The sequence below is a fragment of the Achroia grisella genome, unplaced genomic scaffold, assembly GCF_030625045.1.
Source record: "Achroia grisella isolate CSIRO2021 unplaced genomic scaffold, CSIRO_AGI_Agris_v1 utg1086, whole genome shotgun sequence".
NCBI classification, from domain to species: domain Eukaryota; kingdom Metazoa; phylum Arthropoda; class Insecta; order Lepidoptera; family Pyralidae; genus Achroia; species Achroia grisella.
In genome coordinates this window covers 3,203,638-3,226,216 of record NW_026712572.1, presented here as the reverse complement: position 1 = coordinate 3,226,216, position 22,579 = coordinate 3,203,638, and the positions used below count along the sequence as shown (strand labels likewise).

The following is a 22,579-nucleotide window of genomic DNA, read 5'->3' as shown; positions in this document are numbered from 1 at the left end:
TGGTGAATTTGTCACCAGGTCAATTACTTGTGTATAGAAGGTAATTTTGCTTGTAAATAGACTGTCCCATTGTAAGACTCTGCGTGGGACAGGGACAGGTTACATTTTTATTTTCTTTCTATTTTTATTTTATAGATATTTTATTACTAACATAGTATAAATTATATTATTAAGCTGTTATTAACAAAATGGATCATGTTGTCTGAAAAATAAATTATTATTATTAATCTGGGTGTTTTCTATGTATATATTTTTTACTAGCTGTACCCGCGACTTCGTCCGCGAGGAATTTAACTTTAATTTTCAAAAATAAAAGTAGTCTAAGTTACTTTACAACATTACTTCTTATTACATCAGCCAATAAAACTCCCGTCAAAAACGGTACAGCCATATCAGAGATTAGCCGGAACAAACACACAGAGAAAAATTGTAAATAATGTTATTTTGATATATGTACCGTATTTATATTCATATGCATGTAGTAAAAAATTTTATTAAAAACAGATACTCCGATGTATCGGTCTGGGTGTTTTCTATATATAATATGTATTTATTTACAAAAAAAATGTATCCATGTATTTTTATCAGTTGTCTAGTACCCATAACACAAGCTCTGTTATATTATCGTTATTATATTTGTTGTTATATTGTCCTGAAATATCATTATTATCATTATCAATCCCATAAGATTTGGAGCTACCCAATTTCATGACTTTGTATAAAGTGACCACTCTGTAGATTTAAAGATAATTGTCGAAAGTTAATATTTATACTAAATAACTAGCACTAGTTTAACTTTCGACCACTTAACTATAAAGACGTGAAATGTGCAAAAATATAGCTTTCCAATCAAAACCGGTGATTCTGTAAATCGAATTCGTAGCTACTTTGCATCTAAATATACATATATAACTCAAAGGTGACTGACATAGAGATCTATCAACGCACAGCCCAAACCACTGGACGGATCGAGCTAAAATTTGGCATGCAGGTAGATGTTATGACGTAGGCATCCGCTAAGAAAGGATTTTGATTAATTCTACCCCCAAGGGGATAAAATAGGGGATGAAAGTTTGTATGAAACTTTGTCAATTTTAAACCGATCGGGCTGAGACTTTGCATACATAAATCTACTATGACGTAGGCATCCTCTAAGAAAGGATTTTGATAAATTCCACCCCTAAAGGAATAAAATAGGTGATGAATTGTATAAAGGTACTGTAACGCCGCCTATACCTAATAATAATACTTCTTAGCGCGAGCGAAGCCGAGGGCAAAAGCTAGTCGGTTCATAAATACGAAAGGCGTTCAAACAGTATATTATAGACAGCGGATTATATTTCAGTCCATATTAGGTATGGACATACTAATTTCCTGTCTCCATCACGTTACTAAACATACAGCCAGGGATGCCAAACGTGTAATTGTGTATGAGATTTTAGTAGTAGTTTTTAGTGTTTTAGTTGATAGCGTAGCGGCTTTTGTATTGATTGCCGCATGTATCCTTATGTAAAGTGCGAATACTGTAACTACCATATAGTAATTTTAAATAGCTGTGACGTGGTCGAGTGGAATGATTAGTCATGCTCACTAAAATGTCCAGACATGTGGCGCCGCGGCGTGGTGGGCCGGGTCATTGGGCTCCCTAAAATATGGTGGAGCGCAGTGATGGCTGGCTCATTCGTTATACTCGTGAACGAGTGCTGCTTTTAGGGACTGGCCTCTATCACTACGACTGATTTAATCTTATTGTGTTTTTATATTTGAGTCTAAATAAATTAGAGCTGGTTGGTAGTTTGTATTCACACGTTTCGACTTGTAAAATGTGAACTTACAAGGATTGTTTAAAAGAGCAACACACAAGTTTCTTGTGACGAGACAGCTTTGTAAATAAGCGGTAGTTTAAAAAAAATTGTTGACTATTCAAAAGTGCTTAAATTAAGTTTATTTGAATAAATGTTTTTCTATTCTATTCTATTTAATGTACTGTTATAGATGGATGATCTTTTCAGTACGAGGACATTTTCATAGTTATATATAGGACACAGTTACCTAGATACATCAAAATATAAATCGCATTTAATAATGTCTAGTAAGACAAATCCAATATTGTGTACTAAGCACTGCCGTGTCTAAACTGTGTCACCCCACCTTACATTTTCCTATTGTTATTTAGTATATAAGATCATTATTTCTATGTACATATTGTCAGTTTATTATCATCTGTAATATACATCGTCTCGACCAACAACATAGTATCACTCACCCGCAACATTGTACAATTGTGTACGAGATTTTAATGTACAGTTATGAATGGACCTTCTTTGGAAATGTGTATAATATAACATACGATACCAAAGGATATTTTATTAACTAATAATTTAATATTAACTTTAAATAAATTTAAAACACGTGTTAAAATATTTTATTGAGCAAAACCTATTACTCACCGAATGATTACTTAAATGACAAACGTGATTTGTAATAGTTGGTTGTGCACAGGATTTTCCTGTGTAATTAAAAAATAAAATATTGTAGGTGTTCAAAATATACCCTGTACCATCGTAAGCACAGATTGTTATATTAGAGTCCGTTAGTTTTCTGTTCCCGCGTCTTTCATTCCCCTCCCTTACCTAGTACTGAACCGACTGTACGGCGGCCATGACGCGCGCGCATTGTGTTGTGAATTAAAATAAATTAGAACTGTGAAACCTACTGTGAAACTGGAAAGCTAGCGAAGATACCTTCGAGACCCTGAAGCCCAAGAAATCCGCAGAACCATAAAGGTAAATGACTGACGCTTCCTTATTTTTCCCTATATATGTACAGAGAGTAAATTCCCTAACATTTTGGTAGCAGAGTAGTTTCCCAAATAGTAGGTACTACTAGGAGCCTTACTGGTAGAATTCAAATTATAAGTTTGATTTAATAATTAACTAAAAAGTATTCTTTATTTGCAAAAATGTAATTCAGAAGCAATTTGGGACACTTCTCTACCATTAAGACTAGAAAATAACTATAATAGAAGAGCAGAGACGAACAGTTCGGATATTTATGTGTTTTCTGGTTTCTCCAAATTCATGTCAACCATTTAAGAACACATATTGAAACAAATGTCAAACCCGTTTCATTAACACAGTTAAAATTAAAATTAAAATTTTAATATTTATACATAAATAATTAAATAATAATAATAATAATAAAAACTATATACTATACTATATATAAACTTCTGTAAACATTTACGCATACCGTGGCAACCAGTATATTATTTTTTTATATTAATTTAATCTTTTTTTATGGATAATTAAAAAAAATATTAATGTTCTACACTCCTTATATATCTTATCTATACATATAAATAAAATTGGAGTGTCTGTTTGTAATATTGAAATAACCGGATTTTACTACATGCATATGAATATACATACGGTACATACACCAAAATAAAATTTTTTACAATTCTTGTCTGTCTGTTTGTCGGTTCGTTTGTTCCGGCTAATCTCTGAAACGGCTGGACCGATTTTGACAGAATTTTTTTGACAGGTAGCTGATATAATAAGGAGTAACTTAGGCTACTTTTATTTTAGGAAAATAAAACTAAATTCTCACTGTATCTATTTCTAATAAATGCATCAAAATCTGTTGTGTAGTTTAAAAGATCTAAGCGAAAAGACAGCGGAAGCGACTTTATTATATACTATATAAATTATTTCATCATTTTATATTACGAAATTTTGCTCTAAAAACAAAGTTTTTGCTTCACGTATTAATAATGATTCATTATACAGAGCCAATGTTCGAGATTGTTGACCTGCTTAGTACGAGGCAAAGAGTTAGTTGGCAACCCTGTGTACAGCTGTGCCAGCGGGTTGTAGGTGGCATCTGCGCCGACACGGAACATCACTTCGGGCGAGGTTTGCTTTTCAAAAGAGCGTGGCAGCAATCGCTACCGGTCGTCCGTCGCCGGGCCGGTCGCCGGGCCACTCGCCGGCCGAATTTATCGGTAAACACTGACCACTCGACGATGCCACTGTTTGAGATCAACCTCTTGATGCGCCATCGATTTCACAGCACCTTCTGTACCGTTGCATCTCGGTGTATTTGAGTAATAATAATAATAAAGACGTTTATCCAGCATTACATCGGTATAAGTAGAGTTTTTTCATTCATTTTATTAAAGTGAGATTGCTTACTGGTTATATTTCAAGATAGATTTTTTTATAGATAATATAACTAATATAAAAAAATTTATAAACGGCCTCGGTGGTTTAGCACACCGCCTTACTTCCGATGGTCGTGGGTTCGATTCGACGGCACAAACATTTGAATTCATGAGTATGACTGTTTGTATCGGTCTTGGTATTTTCTATGTCTAATATGTATGTATTTACAAAAATCTATGTATTTGTATCAGTTATCTAGTACGTATAACACAAGCTTTGGCTAGCGTAACTTGGCTCTAGATGGCGCTATGTGAATTGTCCTGAGATTATTTTTATAAGATTGGTACTGGTAATTTTTTTTTACTAATTTGTTTGAATTGAGAATAATTACTGATTATACTTCGTACGCGAAAGTTTGCGAGTATGGATGTTTGTTACACTTTCACGCAAAACTACCTTTAAAATTTTTGTGAATTTTCATTCCTTTAAACTAATAACAAAGTAAAATATTTATATTATATCTTACTAAAATTATAAATACGACAGTTTGTGAGTATGTACAGATAGATGTTTTGATGTAAAATCTACTGAACGGATTTTAGATGGAGCTTTACAGTAACATAGCATATACATCAGAATAACATAGGCTTTAAATAAAACTTAATATCACAATAGCTCTATAAAGAGAAAAAATTATGAACAAACAAATAAAAATAAATTCAAAGCATTAGATAAAACAAATGGTGTACACCCATTGACGTGGTCTTGGCGCTGATTGATGATAACTCGAAACAACTTGAAACAACCTATCTACCTAACAATTGACAACATATAAATAGCAAAATTTGCCCTTATATTCAAACATTTAAAGTCCTTATTACAATGTCTGATATCTACTATACTTTATCCAAATATTGACAATACGAACAGACTGAGTTTACAGACAGACATTGTAACTTTATTCAATGTTGGCACAGCTACTTAGGACTGTGGTGTCCATTGTCATATAACAAATTTTACTAATAGTGTATTATATTACATGTATACTAGTGTATAGAGGAAAGTAATATAATAATCTCATAATCTTAGGACAATTCACACAGCGCCATCTAGACCTAAGTTAAGCTAGCTAAAGCTTGTGTTATGAGTACTAGATAACTGATACAAATACCTAGATAATTCTAATTTAAATATATATTATACATAGAAAATACCCAGACAGATACAATCATACTCATGAATACAAAAGTTTGTGCCGTGCGAGGAATCGAAACCGCGACCATCGGACGTAAAGCGGTGTGCTAGACTACCGAGGTCTTCAAGAAAGTATTTTCAAAACTCAAAATATCTTTATTCATGTAGGTCTATTACAGACTCTTACGATATGTCAAATCTACCGTCAGTTGGGAATGATTTCGAGATGAGAAGAACTGACAAGAAACTCAGCTCGTATTCTTTTCAAATTAATATTGTACATGTTTACAATAATACAGAGTCGTTTAAATTCAAATTTAGGAGAATAGAGTGACCACCAGTATATGCTATTGCAAAAGCAAATAGTCTAATCAGTGTTTGTAAACTGAACAGATGTATCTTTGTAACGATTAAAACTACTGCACCGATTTCAAACACTTATAATGCTATGTTATCCCAGAGTAACTTAGAAAATAGAAATAGAAATAATCTTTATTAAAATTAAAAAAAAAGTAATTCAATTGAGTTTCTTGCCAGTTCTTCTCAATTGAATCTATATACCGAACTGGACGGTAGGGAAAAAAATAAAATTAGAATGTAAAAATTTGACGTTCATAAGCTGCTAAAATGTCTACAAAATAAATGATTTTTGAATTGAATAACTCAATACAAGCACTTTTGAATAGTCATATTTTTTTAATCTACCACTCATTCGGAACGCAGACTCATCACAAGAAGAATGAGCAAGAAACTTGTGTGTTGCTCTTTTAAACAATCCTTGTAAGTTCACATTTTACAAGTCGAAACGTGTGAATACAAACTACCAACCAGCACTAATTTATTTAGGCTCAAATATAAAAACACAATATGTACTTGCTTATTCTTCTTGTGATGAGACAGCTTCCAAATAAGCGGTAGATTAAAAAAAAAAGTTGACTATTCAAAAGTGCTTAAATTAAGTTTATTTGAATAAATGATTTTCTATTCTATTCTATCTCACGGTACAATCTCTAAAAATAGAAATTGACACGTACTACATTCTAATATCAATTATGTTAACTGTGCTAATATTATACATGTGTAACATGTTTGTTACGCTTTCACGCAAAAACTACTGAACCGATCATTATGAAATTTTCTACACAAATTCTTGGAGTTCTTATAGTTAACATAGGATACTTTTTATTTAAAAAAACATGACAGCGAAATCGCCGGTAAAAGCGAGTATTTAATACTTTATGGTTTCAGCAATCGAACTCAAGACTTTACAGCGAAGTCACAGTAGTAACCACTAGGCCATGTCTCTCTCATTATGATCTGTACAGATTTATGGTCTGTATATCTACTATTACCGTTGGTTGTCCGTTTGTTTGTTCTGCGCCTGCACCGACCGCATCTCGAGTTTCTCCCGCGCCGGAGCCGACGGCAAATATGAGGGCGGTAGCCCGTCTTATTAAATAAACAAACAACCTGTACACCCTCACTTATATTATACACCAATCTTCAACTGTCCCTCGGAATCGCAACACATGAATGGATATTTTTTTAAATAATGGTTTATAATAATAATAATCTCAGGACAATTAACACAGCGCAATCTATACCCAAGTTAAGCTAGCTAAAGCTTGTGTTGTGGGTACTAGATAACTGATATAAATACATAGATTTTTTTTTGTAAATACATACATATTATACATAGAAAACACCCAGACCGATACAAACAATCATACTCATGAATACAAATGTTTGTGCCGTGCGAGGAATCGAACCCGCGACCATCGGTCGTAAAGCGGAGTACTAGACCGCTAGACTACCGAGGTCGTCAATAATGGACCAGTGGCACCAGTGGTAGATAGTTAAAAGAATAGAATAGAATAGAAAATCATTTATTCAAATAAACTTACATTGAAGCACTTTTGAATAGTCATCACATTTATTAATCTACCGCTCATTCGGACAGCTGTCTCATCACAAGAAGAAAGAGCAAGAAACTTGTGTGTTGCTCTTTTAAATAATTTTATTATTACTTTACATTTTTAAGTTTAAGTGTGTGAATACAAACTACCAATTAGTACTAATATGAATGAGGTCAGGATAGTTAGCTTATCGTGGCAAAATCATCAGGAATTTAACAGATTGTTTAAGAGGGACCGCGTGGAGGTCAACCTGACATGGTACATTGCTAACAGTGGGGTAATCACTTCACCTTACTTACTAGCAATCCCCATTCCCCCCAGTATATTGCACTAAGTGTAATACATCCACCTGTGCTGTTTGTATAGCATTTTGCTAAAACCATAGTTAATAATTAAAAAAAGACAAAAACACTATAAGTGCGCAAAAATAAAAAATATATAAATATAAACTATATATATAAAATTGGAGTGTCTATTTGTAATATTGAAATAACCGTTTTTTACTACATGCATATGAATATAAATATGGTGCATACACCAAAATAACATTTTTTATAATTTTTGTCTGTTTGTCTGTCTGTTTGTTCCGGCTAATCTTTTTAATAGCTGAACCAATATTGAATGGTCTCTTATTCGCAGGTAGCTGATGTAATTAGGAGTAACTTAGGCTACTTATATTTTAGACAAATAAAGGTAAATTCCAAGCGGGCGAAGTCGAAAGCCGAAACGGCTTGACCGATTCTCATGAAATTTTGTGAGCGTATTGAGTAGGTCTGAGAATCGGCCAACATCTATTTTTCATCCCCCTAAATGTAAGGGGTAGTCCACACCAAAATTTTTTTTTATTTTAAGGCAAAACAACGTTTGCCGGGACAGCTAGTAAATACATAAATACATATTATACATAGAAAACACCCAGACCGAAAGAAACAATACTCATGAATACAAATTTTTGTACCATGCGAGAAATCGAATCTCAGACCTACTCAATACGCTCACAAAATTTCATGAGAATCATGAAATTTTGTCTGAGAATCGGCCAACATCTATTTTTCATCCTATGTTAGGGGTAGTCCAACCCTAAATTTGTTTTTTTATTTTAAGGCAAAACAACGTTTACCGGGACAGCTAGTGACATATAAAAAAGAACTTGTGGCGATTCTACGGATAGCGCGCGGCAACACCGTTGCCTAGCGACGTGGTGAGACGGATTATAACCTGTCAGAGATGAGAGCTAATCGGTTCTGTACTGATACACCTATTATTCGACTTATATAGATAGATAGATAGATAAAAATCTTTATTCGTATCCCGATAACAAACATAGTACAAACAAAATTCAAATAACACATAAGAATAGTAAATAATTATAAAAAAAACAACGCATAATACTTTAACTTCCACATAAAATAAAAACATAAAATAAACATTAAAATACATATTAGGTGCCACAGGGATACGAAAGGGTTGAGCTACTCAGTGAACAATTTGCTCAGCGAGCAAAACACTGATTTTCAGTAGCAGCCCAGTGGTGGTGCGATCGCGTGCAGCGACATATTCACTCAACAATCTTAATGTTACCAAAATTTAATTAAAATCATTCTTAATAAAAATAATAGAAGAAAAAAAATAATTATATATTGTAGTTAAACCATGCCACCATTGTAAATAACGCAAGAATATACATTTGTACATAGACATTTTATGTAAGCGTGACAAAACCGTCACTCTTGAAGTCCAGGGTAAAAAAATGGAGGTCAGTCTGGATCGTGTGAAGCCTGCTCATATCATGCACGAGTCCTCACTCCCATCCGCACTCATCTTCCATTCCTTCAACTTCATCTTGTCCGCCAATCACGATTTTTCCTCATTCGCCATCATTATCTTCCTCACAAACACCCCCGTTTTCCTCGTCACCACTAATGAACCTGTTTCAACCGCAAAACCTATGGTTACCAGGTCAGGACAGAGAGTTCGTTTTAGGGACATTTTAGATCTATACTTTATTTGTCTTGTTTTATCTTTCTTCGTTTCTTTGTCACCTTTGTCTCTCTGCAGGGGGGGGGGGGTCAAAAAGTTCGGTCGCCAACAGGGGGTGTTTAGGAGAAACCGCGTGGAGACTTGACTAGTGCAATGGGGTTATTAACATTGTGCATTGAAGTTAAATAAATGATTATTTAGATGACGTTTACCACTGTTGCTAGCAACAAATAATCATTTTATGTTTGAGCCCATGGTACTTAATACCAATGCATAAGTACCACAATATTCTCTTAAACGTTATACGCTGTTATAATCTGAATATATATAACTCAAAGGTGAGTGACATAGTGATCTATCAACGCACAGCCCAAACCACTGGACGGATCGGGCTGAAATTTGGCATGCAGGTAGATGTTATGACGTAGGCATCCGCTAAGAAAGGATTTTGATTAATTCTACCCCCAAGGGGATAAAATAAGGGATGAAAGTTTGTCAATTTTAAACCGATCGGGCTGAGACTTTGCATGCATAAAGCTACTATGACGTAGGCATCCCCTAAGAAAGGATTTTGATAAATTCCACCTCTAAGGGGATACATTAACGCGAGCGAAGCCTCGGGCAATAGCTAGGTTAAATATATAATTAGCTTGGCAAAGGTGTTTTTATCTTCAACAACCTTTGCTCTCAACAACCACTTACCATCTGATTATGTAAAAAAAGTTAAAATTATCAAAATATAGGACTTATTTTATCCGTTATTCTATAATATCGCAAATTAACTATAAAAATAACTTGATCATTAAACTGTATTGATATGGCCGGCGTATAATTAAATGTGTGTGTGTATGTTGGCTCGTGGCTGGATAACCCGCGGCCGATTATCACGACCCCTCTGATAGTGGGCTCCCTGACACCTTGCCGACCTGCCCTTTATATACACCACTCATTCACTACCTAATGTATACTTGGGGAAGGTGAGAGGATCGTTAGTAATGGTGTTTGTAACACAACTATGTGTGTAATAAAATATATATATATATATATATATATAAATAGTAAAAGGAATTATTTTAGATTATCACTAAAATGTCCAGACATGTAGCGGCGTAGTCAACAATTTTTTTTTAAATCTACCGCTTATTCGGAAAGCTGTCTCATCATAAGAAGAATAAGCAAGAAACTTGTGTGTTGCTCTTTTAAATAATCCTTGTAAGTTCACATTTTACAAGTCGAAACGTGTGAGTACAAACTACCAACCAGCACTTAATTATTTAGGCTCAAATATAAAAACACAATAAGATTACATCAGTCGTAGTAATAAGAGCAGACCAGTCCCTACAAGCAGCACTCGTTCACGAGTATGTTGGATGAGCCAGCCATCACTGCGCTCGACCATATTTTAGGGAGCCCAATGACCCGGCCCACCACGCCGCTACATGTCTGGACATTTTAGTGAGCATGACTACTCAAGACTCTCGACCACGTCATAGCTACTTAAAGTTATCACTTGATATTATAATATACGCACTCTATATAAGAATGCATGCTACAGTTCGAAAACATTAAAAAAAACTTTTTCATATTGACGACCTCGGTGGTTTAGCGGTCTAGCACACCGCTTTACGACCGATGGTCGCGGGTTCGATTCCTCGCACGACACAAATAATTTGTATTCATGAGTATAATTGTTTGTATCTGTATGGGTGTTTTCTATGTATAATATGTATATATTTACAAAAAAAAATATCTATGTATATGTATAAGTTATCTAGTACCTATAACACAAGCTTTAACTAGCTTAACTTGGGTCTAGATGGCGATGTGCGAATTATCCTGAGATTATTATTATTCCTAACTTCCAAAAAAATCTCATCTCCCCTCTTAAGGAGAGGAGTTGGCAACTTACCCTCGGCAGAAGCACAGTCGGCCGGGGTTCAGGGCCCCAGGAAGAGAAACCGGCGTACAATGCGGGCAGAACCTAAGAGCACCGCTTTCTGCATCTTTCCCAGATTATTATTATTATTATATTTCTTTAGAGGCTTCACGGAACATTTCAAAGATTTTAGTGCGTTTTGTGTCCATTCCAGTCTTCAAGATTACGTGAGCGGTTTCTTCAGCTTCAAACCAGCTCCGACAAGGAGGAGTGCCAGGACCTATTATGTACAAGTGTTTATTTAAAGGACAGTGGTCCATTATTGTCCTCATTTAAAAGAGCAACACTGAAATTTCTTGCTCATTCTTCTTGTAATGAGTCTGCGTTCCGAATGAGTTCCGAAAGAAAAAAAAAGTGACTATTCAAAAGTGCTTATATTAAGTTTATTTGAATAAAGATTATTTCTATTTCTATGTATTTAGGTTTAATCATTATTGATTAAATTGTTACTCCATATAACACGCGTAATGACTCGCGGACACAGCTGGTCTTTTTATCTATATCTTTAGGTACCTACTACATATACGTAATATATATAAAGCGATGTCTGTTTGTCTGTTTAGGGTGTCAATCATAAACAGCTGGAACTTTTTTTTTACAAAATCCGTAATTCAGTAGGTCAACACAGATTTAAGAAAGTTTAGAGTAGTACCTATGTATCGAAGACGGTGAAATAAATGAATTTTTGTTTTTCATAAATGCGCAATTTAGTAATTATATAGAGAATAATAATAATAATAATAATAAATTCTTAACCTCCTCAACAATATATTCACCCAGCACAACCTCTCCCACACTTGGCTAAGGCCCGTGTAGGTGAGTATTACCTTCTTAAAACAATGGAAAGCACACACCATCCACATAGTACCCATAGTTTTGTCATCCACAGGAGTTATACCAAAAAGTCTGAACAAACACCTAGACACGTTGTTAATCACCTCCTCTACAATAGACCTATTACAAAAAGCCGTCATACTAAACACATGCCGAATAGTCAGAAAATTTCTATCTTCATCACATAACTCATCCATGCTTGGCTAAGGCTCGCGTGTTTGAATATATTACCCCCGTAAAAAGGGAGATATAATAAATATATATATATATGTAATAATAATAATAATAAATTCTTAACCTCCTCAACAATATCTTCACCCAGCACAACCTCTCCCACACTTGGCTAAGGCCCGTGTAGGTGAGTATTACCTTCTCTTAAATGTATAAAAGAAGAGAAAAACAGAAAAGTAATAATAATATCTCAGGACAATTTACACAGCGCCATCTAGTCCCAAGTTAAGCAGAGCTTGTATTATGGATACTAGACAATTGATATACATACATGGATATATTTTTTTTCTAAATAAATAAATATTATACATAGAAAACACCCAGACCGATACAAACAATCATACTCATGAATACAAATGTTTGTACCGCGCGAGGAATCGAACCTACGACCATCGGATAGTAAAGCGGTGTGCTAAACCACTAGAGCACCGAGGCCGTCATTTAGATGTAACAATATATAATATGAGATTAATTATTCACGCTTTTACCAATTAATGTTGTGTACAAACATTAGTGACGCGCGTCGTTTATCGCCATCGATAACCCCTGACGGCCTCTGAACTGTCGATAACTGCGCCGCGCCCGCGCCTCACTACATAGTGCAACGTTGCGCAGACGCATTGCCGATTTTTTAAACTATCTGTCCCGGCAAACGTTGTTTTGCCATATAAATTAATAATCATCATCATCATCATCGCAGCCCGGAAGACGTCCACTGCTGGACATAGGCCTCCCCCAAATGACGCTATAGAAAATAGGGGTTGGTGATGGAAGGGTCAAAATTTTGGGTTGTATGTATTTTTTAATGACACATAATAACAAAATATAAATAAATAATTTTGCCAAAATAAAAAAAAAATATTGTTAGGCGTGGACAACCACCATACGCCAACCACATAGGGGTATGAAAAATAGATAGTAGCCGATTCTCAGATCTACTGAATATGCATATAAAATTTCATAAAAATCGGTCAAGCCGTTTCAAAGGAGTATGGTAACTAACATTGTGACACGAGAATTTTATATATAAGACTAGCTTTTGCCCGCGGCTTCTCTCCGGTTAATTTATCACCTTAGGGGTGGAAGACATAGTAGCTTTATGCATGCAAAGTCTCAGCCAGATCGGTTTAAAATTGACAAACTTTCATCCCTTATTTTATCCCCTTGGGGGTATAATTAATCAAAATCCTATCTTAGCGGATGCCTACGTCATAACATCTACCTGTATGCCAAATTTCAGCCCGATCCGAGCAGTGGTTTGGGCTGTGCTTTGATAGATTACTATGTCAGTCACCTTTGAGTTATATATATTTAGATAATGCACACAACACAAAAGGTAGAACCACATAATATTACGGTAGACCTTCCTAAGGTCTATGCTCAACTATATCAGCTAGCATCAATAGTCTCATCAGCAACGGTTTAACATTTCTAATGTTCCTTTCTGATCGTTCCCCTGTCCATTTCAAACGAGGATCGAAATTACGACCTCCTCAGCCGAGCTTCGGACCCCTAACGGTACCCTCAGACTAAAGTTGACCTTCAGCCGCTCCTTAATTCCTTTAGTTTGGAGTGCCATCTGCACTCTCGTATAATAAAGCTCGCAGGTTTGATTCCTCGCATGGTGCAATTATATGTATAAGTGTGATTGTTGGCAGATCAGCTAGCCAGACTAGCAATTACGCAATTTTATTACGGTAGCATGTGACTTTACAGAGGAGTTATATATATTTAAAATAAAATGTCATGGTATGTGGCAAGAATATTTTAATACATATCTGTCTGTCTTTACAATAATTTGCCTGACAAATTAAAATTGTTGAACGAGCGAGCTTTCAAATTAAATTTAACCAAATGGCTATTCATCATCATCATCATCATTGCAGCCCGAAAGACGTCCACTGCTGGACATAGGCCTCCCCCAAAGATCTCCACGACGATCGGTCCTGCGCTGCTCGCATCCAATGCCTTCCTTGCCTTAAATGGCTATTGGCACATTGTTTTCATAGTGTTAAAAAAATTATGGAATTTAGTCATTTAACGCATAACCTATAGTAATTATATATGCCAATAATTCCAATGACATGTTTATTTTAATTTAATTATAGACTAATCAGAATGACATAAATATATTAATATAAAAAAAAAATATATAAAAAATTGCACGACTGTATGCAGGCTGAATGCACTGGACATTATATTTAATATTGTATACACATATAAGTACTGTATTCTGCGAATAAATGATTTGATTGATTGATAAAAGATCAACAGAAAAGGGCATGTGGTACAGAACTATGCAAAGTGAACCTCCTCGTATCACATGGTTCCAAAACATTAACCTTAGTCTGAAGTATGTAGTCATAGCACTTAGATTGCGTTCAGGACACATTCCATCAAACAAATTTGGATTTCTGATGAAAAGAGTAGACTCCTCTAATTATTGCGTAAGGTTTTACAATAAAATACCAGAGTCTGTTATAAATCTGCCAGAAAAAAGATTTAAATGTCAAATGAAACAGTTCCTTTGCAAAAAAGCTTACTATAAAATTGAAGAATTCGTTAACGATAATAATGTTTTTATAGAAAAACTTTAAATCCATAGCACTGACAATATTATCTGATTACATTAATAATGAGTGTGTAGCGAGTTCTATGTTGATTATCGCATGCCTCTTACTTGTTATACTGTAATTATTTATATAAAAAGGGACATCTATTAAAAAGAGCAACACACAAGTTTCTTGCTCATTCTTCTTGTGATGAATCTGCATTCCGAATGAGTGGTAGAATCAAAATATGACTATTCAAAAGTGCTTTTAATGAGTTTATTTGAATAGAGATTATTTCTATTTCTATTTCTATTTCTATCAAACTTGTGGTATTGATGATGTTCAACATTTGTTGATGGAATGCGTCAAGAACAACACTGAAAGGCAAATCTTACTGAAAAAAATAAATTTAAACAAAATTAATTTAGGAATCTTTCAATGTATTTTATCAGAACCTGTATCAAAACAATCAGTATTAATTTACAAATTTGTAGATAAAAGTAGGTAAGATTTGTTTTATAGTAATTTAAAGTTTAGATGTTATGTAATTGATAAGATAAGTAGTCAACACGAAGCCAACATGCTCACTATTGTGCTAAGCTCCTAAATAAATAAAGAGAAAAAAAAAGTGTGATTGTTTGTATAGCTTTGCGTATTTTCTTTTTTTATTATGTATGTATTTACAAATGAATTACGTTCTGACGGTGATGGGTTTTTTAAAAGCAAAGAAAGTTCATTTAATTTATTTATTTAAATTCTAACTTACAATTTAGGAATACCGATTGATTCGTCTTATACTAAATTAACTTATTCGCGTTCGTGACTAAAACTAGAGTGACCGTCCACCTGCCTTCCTTTGTTCACCTACTTCTTGGATGCCGCTCATTTGAGTCATCTCATTTGGGCCACAACTGTTGGAAAGTATTGGGACATACTTTCCAAGAACAACCGCTGTATCTATGCCGATTGTGTAACTACAGGTATATAGTTATATGGGACTTAGGGAGTTTGTACTCGTGTGATTAATGTATTTGAGGAAATAGAAATAATCTTTATTCAAATAAACTTAATATAAGCATTTTTGAATAGTCAATTTTTTTTATTCTACCGCTCATTCGGAATGCAGATTCATCACAAGAAGAATGAGCAAGAAACTTGTATGTTGCTCTTTTAAATAAATATTGATTTACTTATATTTAATTAACAACAAGTATTAGGCATGCGACAATCAACATAGAAACCGCTACGCACTTAATCTCTGTTCAATCAGATAACATTGTCAGCGCTATGAATTTTAAGTTAGATATTTTCTACAAAAACATTATTATCATTTATAAATTCTTCAATTTTATAATAAGCTTTTTTACAAAGAAAAAAGCTTATTTTACTCGTACTTCTTGTGATGAGACAGCTTTCCGAATGAGCGGTAGATTAAAAAAAATGTAATGACTATTCAAAAGTGCTTCAATGTAACTTTATTTGAATAAATGATTTTCTATTCTATTCTATTCTAATAAGAGCCGAGGTTTTTGTCAGTTCTTTCTTTTCTCGATAGCACTCCGAACTGACGATAGATTTGACATATATGAGAATTTGAAATAGACCTACTTACCTACACGAATAAAGTTGATTTTGATAATAGGCTGATGGATTGTAACTGAAATACAGTTACATAAAAAAAATATATTAGATTATTATTAAAAATATATAGAAAATATGACATCATGAAAAGTTTCACGGAACAAAATGGCGATGACTATTTCTTTGCTGTTAGAAATAGAAATAGAAATAATCATTATTCAAATAAACTCATTATAAGCACTTTTGAATAGTCATATCTTGATTTTACCACTCATTCGGAATGCAGATTCATCACAAGAAGAATGAGCAAGAAACTTGTGTGTTGCTCTTTTTAATAGATGTTTTTTTATATAAATAATTACAGTATAAAAAGTAGAGGCATGTGATAATCAACATAGAAATCGCTACGCACTCATTATTAGTGTAATCAGATAATATTGTCAGTGTTATGGATCTGTTGTTTTAGAATTCATATTTACTAAATGGTTGTTATGTAACTTAACTTGTTGTTATACAATATATACATGTAATAAATGATACTACTTATGATATAATACGATTTAACGCACTGTATTCGATTCTCGATACGATACGATACGATACGATAACGTATTCTCTCCTGGACTATAGTCTGTTGTCAAATTTGACATTTCCGAAGTAGCCATGTTATTGCATTTTTTGAATAGCGTTGTGGCACTTTTGGAAATTAATATTTTTATTACCCATTTTTATAAGTTATTCAGAAATAATGTGTGGGTTTAATTTAAAATGCGTTAACACAAAATTAATAAAGTGATAAGGGTTGTCCACCCCTAACCCTATTTTGTTCAATTGTGGGCAAATTTTTTTATTTACATTTTTTTGAAGAAATTGATGTAGTGCTTGAGAGGATTAGAGAAAAGAGACAGATCATAGATATTATTGAGAATAGGCGGGGGAAAATGTTGGGGCACTTGATACGACACGACGAACTAATTAACAACATTATAGAAGGAAAAATAGATGGAAAGAGAGGAAGGGGAAGACCGAGACACAGCTATATCAAGCAAGTTAAAGAAAAAGTTGGAGTCGTGTCGTATCAACAGCTAAAAGGACTGATGGAAGATCGTGGAAGGTGGCGGGAGCTCCACCGACAAGAGCACAGCTCTTAAATTATGAATGAAACATTTTTTTATTATGTATCATTAAAAAAACACAAAACATACAATCCAAAATTTTCACCATTCTATCACAAACCCCTATTTTTATAGCGTTATTAATTTATATGGCAAAACAACGTTTGTCGGAACAGCAAGTAATAATATATAATGTAATCAGTACAATGTTTATTTACTTTAGGTCTATGTTATTAATGAAATTGATAATGTCACAATTGTCACACCACCGACTACAAGTGATGTGACGTAAATTGCCGATAAACGACCACATGTATCTACTATACAAGTAGTTATATATGTAGGTATAATAATCATAGTATGTAGGTAGCTAATCATTTCAGCAGTATCTACGATACCTATTTCAATAAGGTTGAATGCAATGATGGCTGGCTCATCCGTCATACTCGTGAACGCGCTGCTTGTGGGGACTGGTCTGCTCTTATCATTACGACTGATTTAATCTAATTGTGTTTTTATATTTGAGCCTAATAAATTAGTGCTGGTTGGTAGTTTGTATTCACACGTTTCGACTTGTAAATGTAAACTTACAAGGATTATTTAAAAGAGCAACACACAAGTTTCTTGCTGGTTCTTCTTGTGATGAGACAGCTTTCCAAATGAGCGGTAGATAAAAAAAATTGTTATGACTATTCAAAAGTGTTTAAATTAAGTTTATTTGAATAAATTATTTTCTTTTCTATTCTATTCTAACTAGTGGTAACCCAGTGGTCGAAATTCGGCTATAAATAATATATCTACCACTGATTAGACTATTTGCTTTTGCAATAGCATATGCTGGTGGTCACTCTATTCTCCCAAATTTGAATTTAAACGACTCTGCATTATTGTAAACGTGTATAATATTAATTTGAAAAGAATACGAGCTGAGTTTCTTGTCAGTTCTTCTCATCTCGTAATAATTTCAAACTGACGGTAGATTTGACATATCATAAGTCTGTAATAGACCTACATGAATAAAGATATATATTAAAAAAAATTGTGAGCGTATTGAGTAGGTCTGAGAATCGGCCAACATCTATTTTTCATCCCCCTAAATGTTAGGGTTAGTCCACCCCTAATTTTTTTTTATTTTAAGGCAAAACAACGTTTGCCGGTACAGCTAGTTATTTATACAATACAAGGAGAGAATATGTGATTCCTTACTTCCATATACCTAAAAGTATTAAAAATAAAAAACGAAACTAAAGACGTATAAGTTTTTGAGTTCCAGTATTTTTGTTTTGAATTTAATATAGGTAGTAAAAAAGTAAATATTTATAGTAAACATTCCTACCTACCTACTACGGTTGGTTCTGAGGGTCTGGTGGATTATGCCTGACTCTATATTGTATCAGACACTCTAATATCAAGTACCAACTGTATTTCTATTTGTTGTCTAAGTGCCTACCCATTACTTTCATCATACACACGTTTCGACATGTAAAATGTGAAATTACAATGATTATTTAAAAGAGCAACACACAAGTTTCTTGCTCGTTCTTCTTGTGATGAGACAGCTTTCTGAATGAGCGGTAGATTAAAGAAATAATTTTGTTATGACTATTCAAAAGTGCTTAAATTAAGTTTATTTGAATAAATGATTTTCTATTCATCACTGAGCATTTAGGACTCAAAATATTGAACCTACTTGTAGAATCAAAACGTATATTTATAATTTAGAAATTAAGAAAATACCTAGTTGTTATGTAGGTCATTGTAGGTAGGTTGGTAATATTGCAGTGATGTTAAATAGCTCCGTAACCGTAACAGAAACTATCGGATATGAAAAAATATCCGTAACCGTAACTGAATCCGAAATAAATGTGTCGGATTATATCGGATAGGGGCGGAGCGTAATTGAGACACGTTATGTAACCATTTGTATTTTACTTTTGAAATTCCTTAAAAAAATAATATCCGTAACTGAAATTATCCGAAACTAACGGATAATCCGAAATAATTTCATATCCGCATCCGTATCCGTATCCGGTGTAATAAACATTCCTATATCCGAAACCTATCCGTATCAGAAATTTCATATCCATAACATCCCTAATATACTGTTGACAACAGAGGAGCCTGACTCTTTAACAGTCCCTTGAAGGTTTGACCATGGTTTGGTTACTTTATTTACCTGATATACTGTACAGTACCTACAGTAGGTTCTTGTCATTGACATTATAGAAGACAACTTAAAACAACAGCATTAGAGTAGTCCAAAAAAATGCAATTTTTCGGACTACTCTAATGCTGTTAGCCGCAGCTGGCCTTTACAGCGTCACCAGATGATATAGAGCGAGTGCAGATGGCACCCCAAACCGAAGGAAGGACTAATGGAGCGGCTGAAGGCAAACTCCCGCCTGCCGTATAGGTACGACTTTAGTGTGAGGGCACCGCTAGGGGTTCGAACCTCGGCTCAGGCCGTCGTAATATCGATCCCTGTTTGAATTGGTAATGAAAAGCGAGATGTGAGGATATGAAGAAGAGTAAGCAAAAACTCACCAGCTTCCATAGCGTAGCCAGCGGCGGCTGCAGCGGCGTGCAGCGCCCCATACTCCTTGCCATCCATGCCGCCCAGCATCATGGCACTAAACACCACACATACCCCAACTAAACCCACAACGAAACCCGAAGACGGAACACTGCATGAGATCGAACCCGCACGTTCACCTCAGCCAGAACGGCCGCGACATGTGCGCCGGCGCAGTCTCGGATCTGCTATGTGTGCGCGGCCCCGCCCCCCGCCGCCATTGGTGCGCATCGGCCAATCGCCTTGCTTCATTTCAAACGCTTTCCTTTTTCCATGTCGCGTCCTATTTGAAGCGTGTTCATGCGTCTTCAAATTTCACCGATCCATTTTCAACCTTACTCATCCTTGATAGGGTTCAATGTGGATTGGTTGTGTGTTTTGGAAATGTCTGTTTTCCCATTCGGTCGGCTGCGCTCGGGCGGCGGCGCGACGACAGCCGAGAAACGAACCCGCTAGTAGGTAGGGTGCACATAACACGGCCAGTGGGAGCTATGTATCAATAATCTAGTTTGTATGTATGTCTGTGTAACCGCCGTGTATGTCGCGTTGTAATTGATTTTTTATGTTCGTTAATTTGATGCGGCGAGCATGTTATTTTAATTTTCAATTACGTTTGTGATAATTCAACGATAAAAGCCATGTTTTAACATTGGCATCGAGTAATCATCGCGTGCAGTCGACACATACATAGTGATACGTTATGTAATTCAGTAGCGACGGTAATCAAATCAAAATATGTATGTAGGTATATATTCATGTAGGTAGGTTTATTACAGCACTTACGATATGTCCCAAATAGGTATCGATATTTCAGAATCAAATTTGGCAAGAAACTCCGTTCAGTTTTTAGCGTCTGTGAACTGAACTCTTTTCTAGACGCTTCTTTTCAAATGAGACCCTACTTACGTAGTATTACTGAATATTAGTTACTAAGTGCCTACATTGTATTGGTGTGAATATAGCGACTGTGCACGACGCACCTCTTTGTATATTATTTATATATTTTGTCTATTGTTTTATATAGAAAAACTAGCTGAACCGATCAACGCTGTTTTGCCTTTAAAATAAAAAAAAAATTTAGGGGTGGACTACACCTAACATTTAGGGGGATGAAAAATAGATGTTGGCCGATCCTCAGACCCGTTCAAGCCGTTTCGGAGGAGTATGGGAACGAAAACTGTGACACGAGAATTTTATATATAAGATATATATGACATTATTATTCTTGTTCTGCTATTATACTTTTGTACATAATATTATATTATTGCTTCCTAAAACCCGTGGGCTGAAATTTAGCATACAAGTAGATGTTATGACGTAGGCATCTGCTAAGAAAGTATTTTGATTAACTCTACCCCCAAGGTGATAACATAGGGGATAAAAAAGCTAGTTTATGTATAATACTAGCTGATCCCGCGACTCCGTTCCGTTTCAAAATTAAATCAAAAAATTAAGTCAAAGGTTTTTTGAAGTTTAGTTACGCAATAAATTTCTCAACGTCAACTCAAAAGTTCTGTCAAACCCTGTTTGACATGTATCAGCAGTTTGTATGGGAAAATAAAATTGTTGTTTTTACTATTATACATGCAATTTCTTTATATTTTATCTTTGCTTAAACCTTACCTGGACTTCCACGAATATTTCAAGACTAAAATTAGCGAAATCGGTTCAGCCGTTCTCGAGTTTTAGCGAGATGAACGAACAGCATTTCTTTTATATATATATAGAAATTATCTACCTATACATATAAATAAAATTGGAGTGTCTGTTTGTAATATTGAAATAACTGTTTTTACTACATGCATATGAATGTAACGGTACATACACCAAAATAACATTAAAAATTTTTGTCTCTGTTTGTTCCGGCTAATCTTTGAAATGGATGGACCGATTTTGACGGGACTTTTATTGGCAGGTAGGTGATGTAATAAGGAGTAACTTAGGCTACAATTACTTTAGAAAAAGACGCTTCTATTTTAGAAAAATAAAGTTATTTATATATAGTTAGTATATTAGTTAGTTATTTATATATTAGTTTTGTTGTTATTTACCACCTACATTTTTCATATACCTTCACCGTCTACCTAAAGGTTGTCTGTATGCTATTGTTTAGCCATAAGGCCTTATGTACTTATGATTATATATGTACAAATTCAAATTCAAAAATCATCTATTCATGTAGTAGGACATTTTAGCCGCTTATGAACGTGAATTTTTTTACATTATATTTTTAATTTTTTCCCTACCGTCCAGTTATGTAAAAATATAGATCCAATTGAGAAGAACTGGCAAGAAACTCAATTGAATTACTTTTTTTTTAAAGCCAGTTTATTTACCATGTATATATAGGTGTCTATGTCTAACATTAAATGAAAATCCCGTGCATGAACAACTATTGCCATGCACGCTCGTCATTCAAGTAATCGTTTAGTGAGTAATAAGTAGATATGATTTAACAGATGTTTTGAATTTATTTAAGGGTAATTCCAGTATATCCTTTGG

General features: G+C 34.5%; 1 protein-coding gene across 2 annotated transcripts in view; it reads right to left on the bottom strand.

The window, feature by feature from the left end:
- LOC131843251 (paired box protein Pax-1) overlaps window positions 1-20,230 on the bottom strand; it is a 45,003-nt gene extending 24,773 nt beyond the window's left edge. For both annotated transcript variants that reach the window (XM_059191876.1, XM_059191885.1), the window contains exon 1: window positions 20,050-20,230. In XM_059191876.1, coding sequence (XP_059047859.1) covers window positions 20,050-20,131 — 82 coding nt within the window. In that variant the 5' untranslated portion in view covers window positions 20,132-20,230. The remainder of the gene's footprint in view (window positions 1-20,049) is intronic.
- Window positions 20,231-22,579: the final 2,349 nt, after the last annotated feature.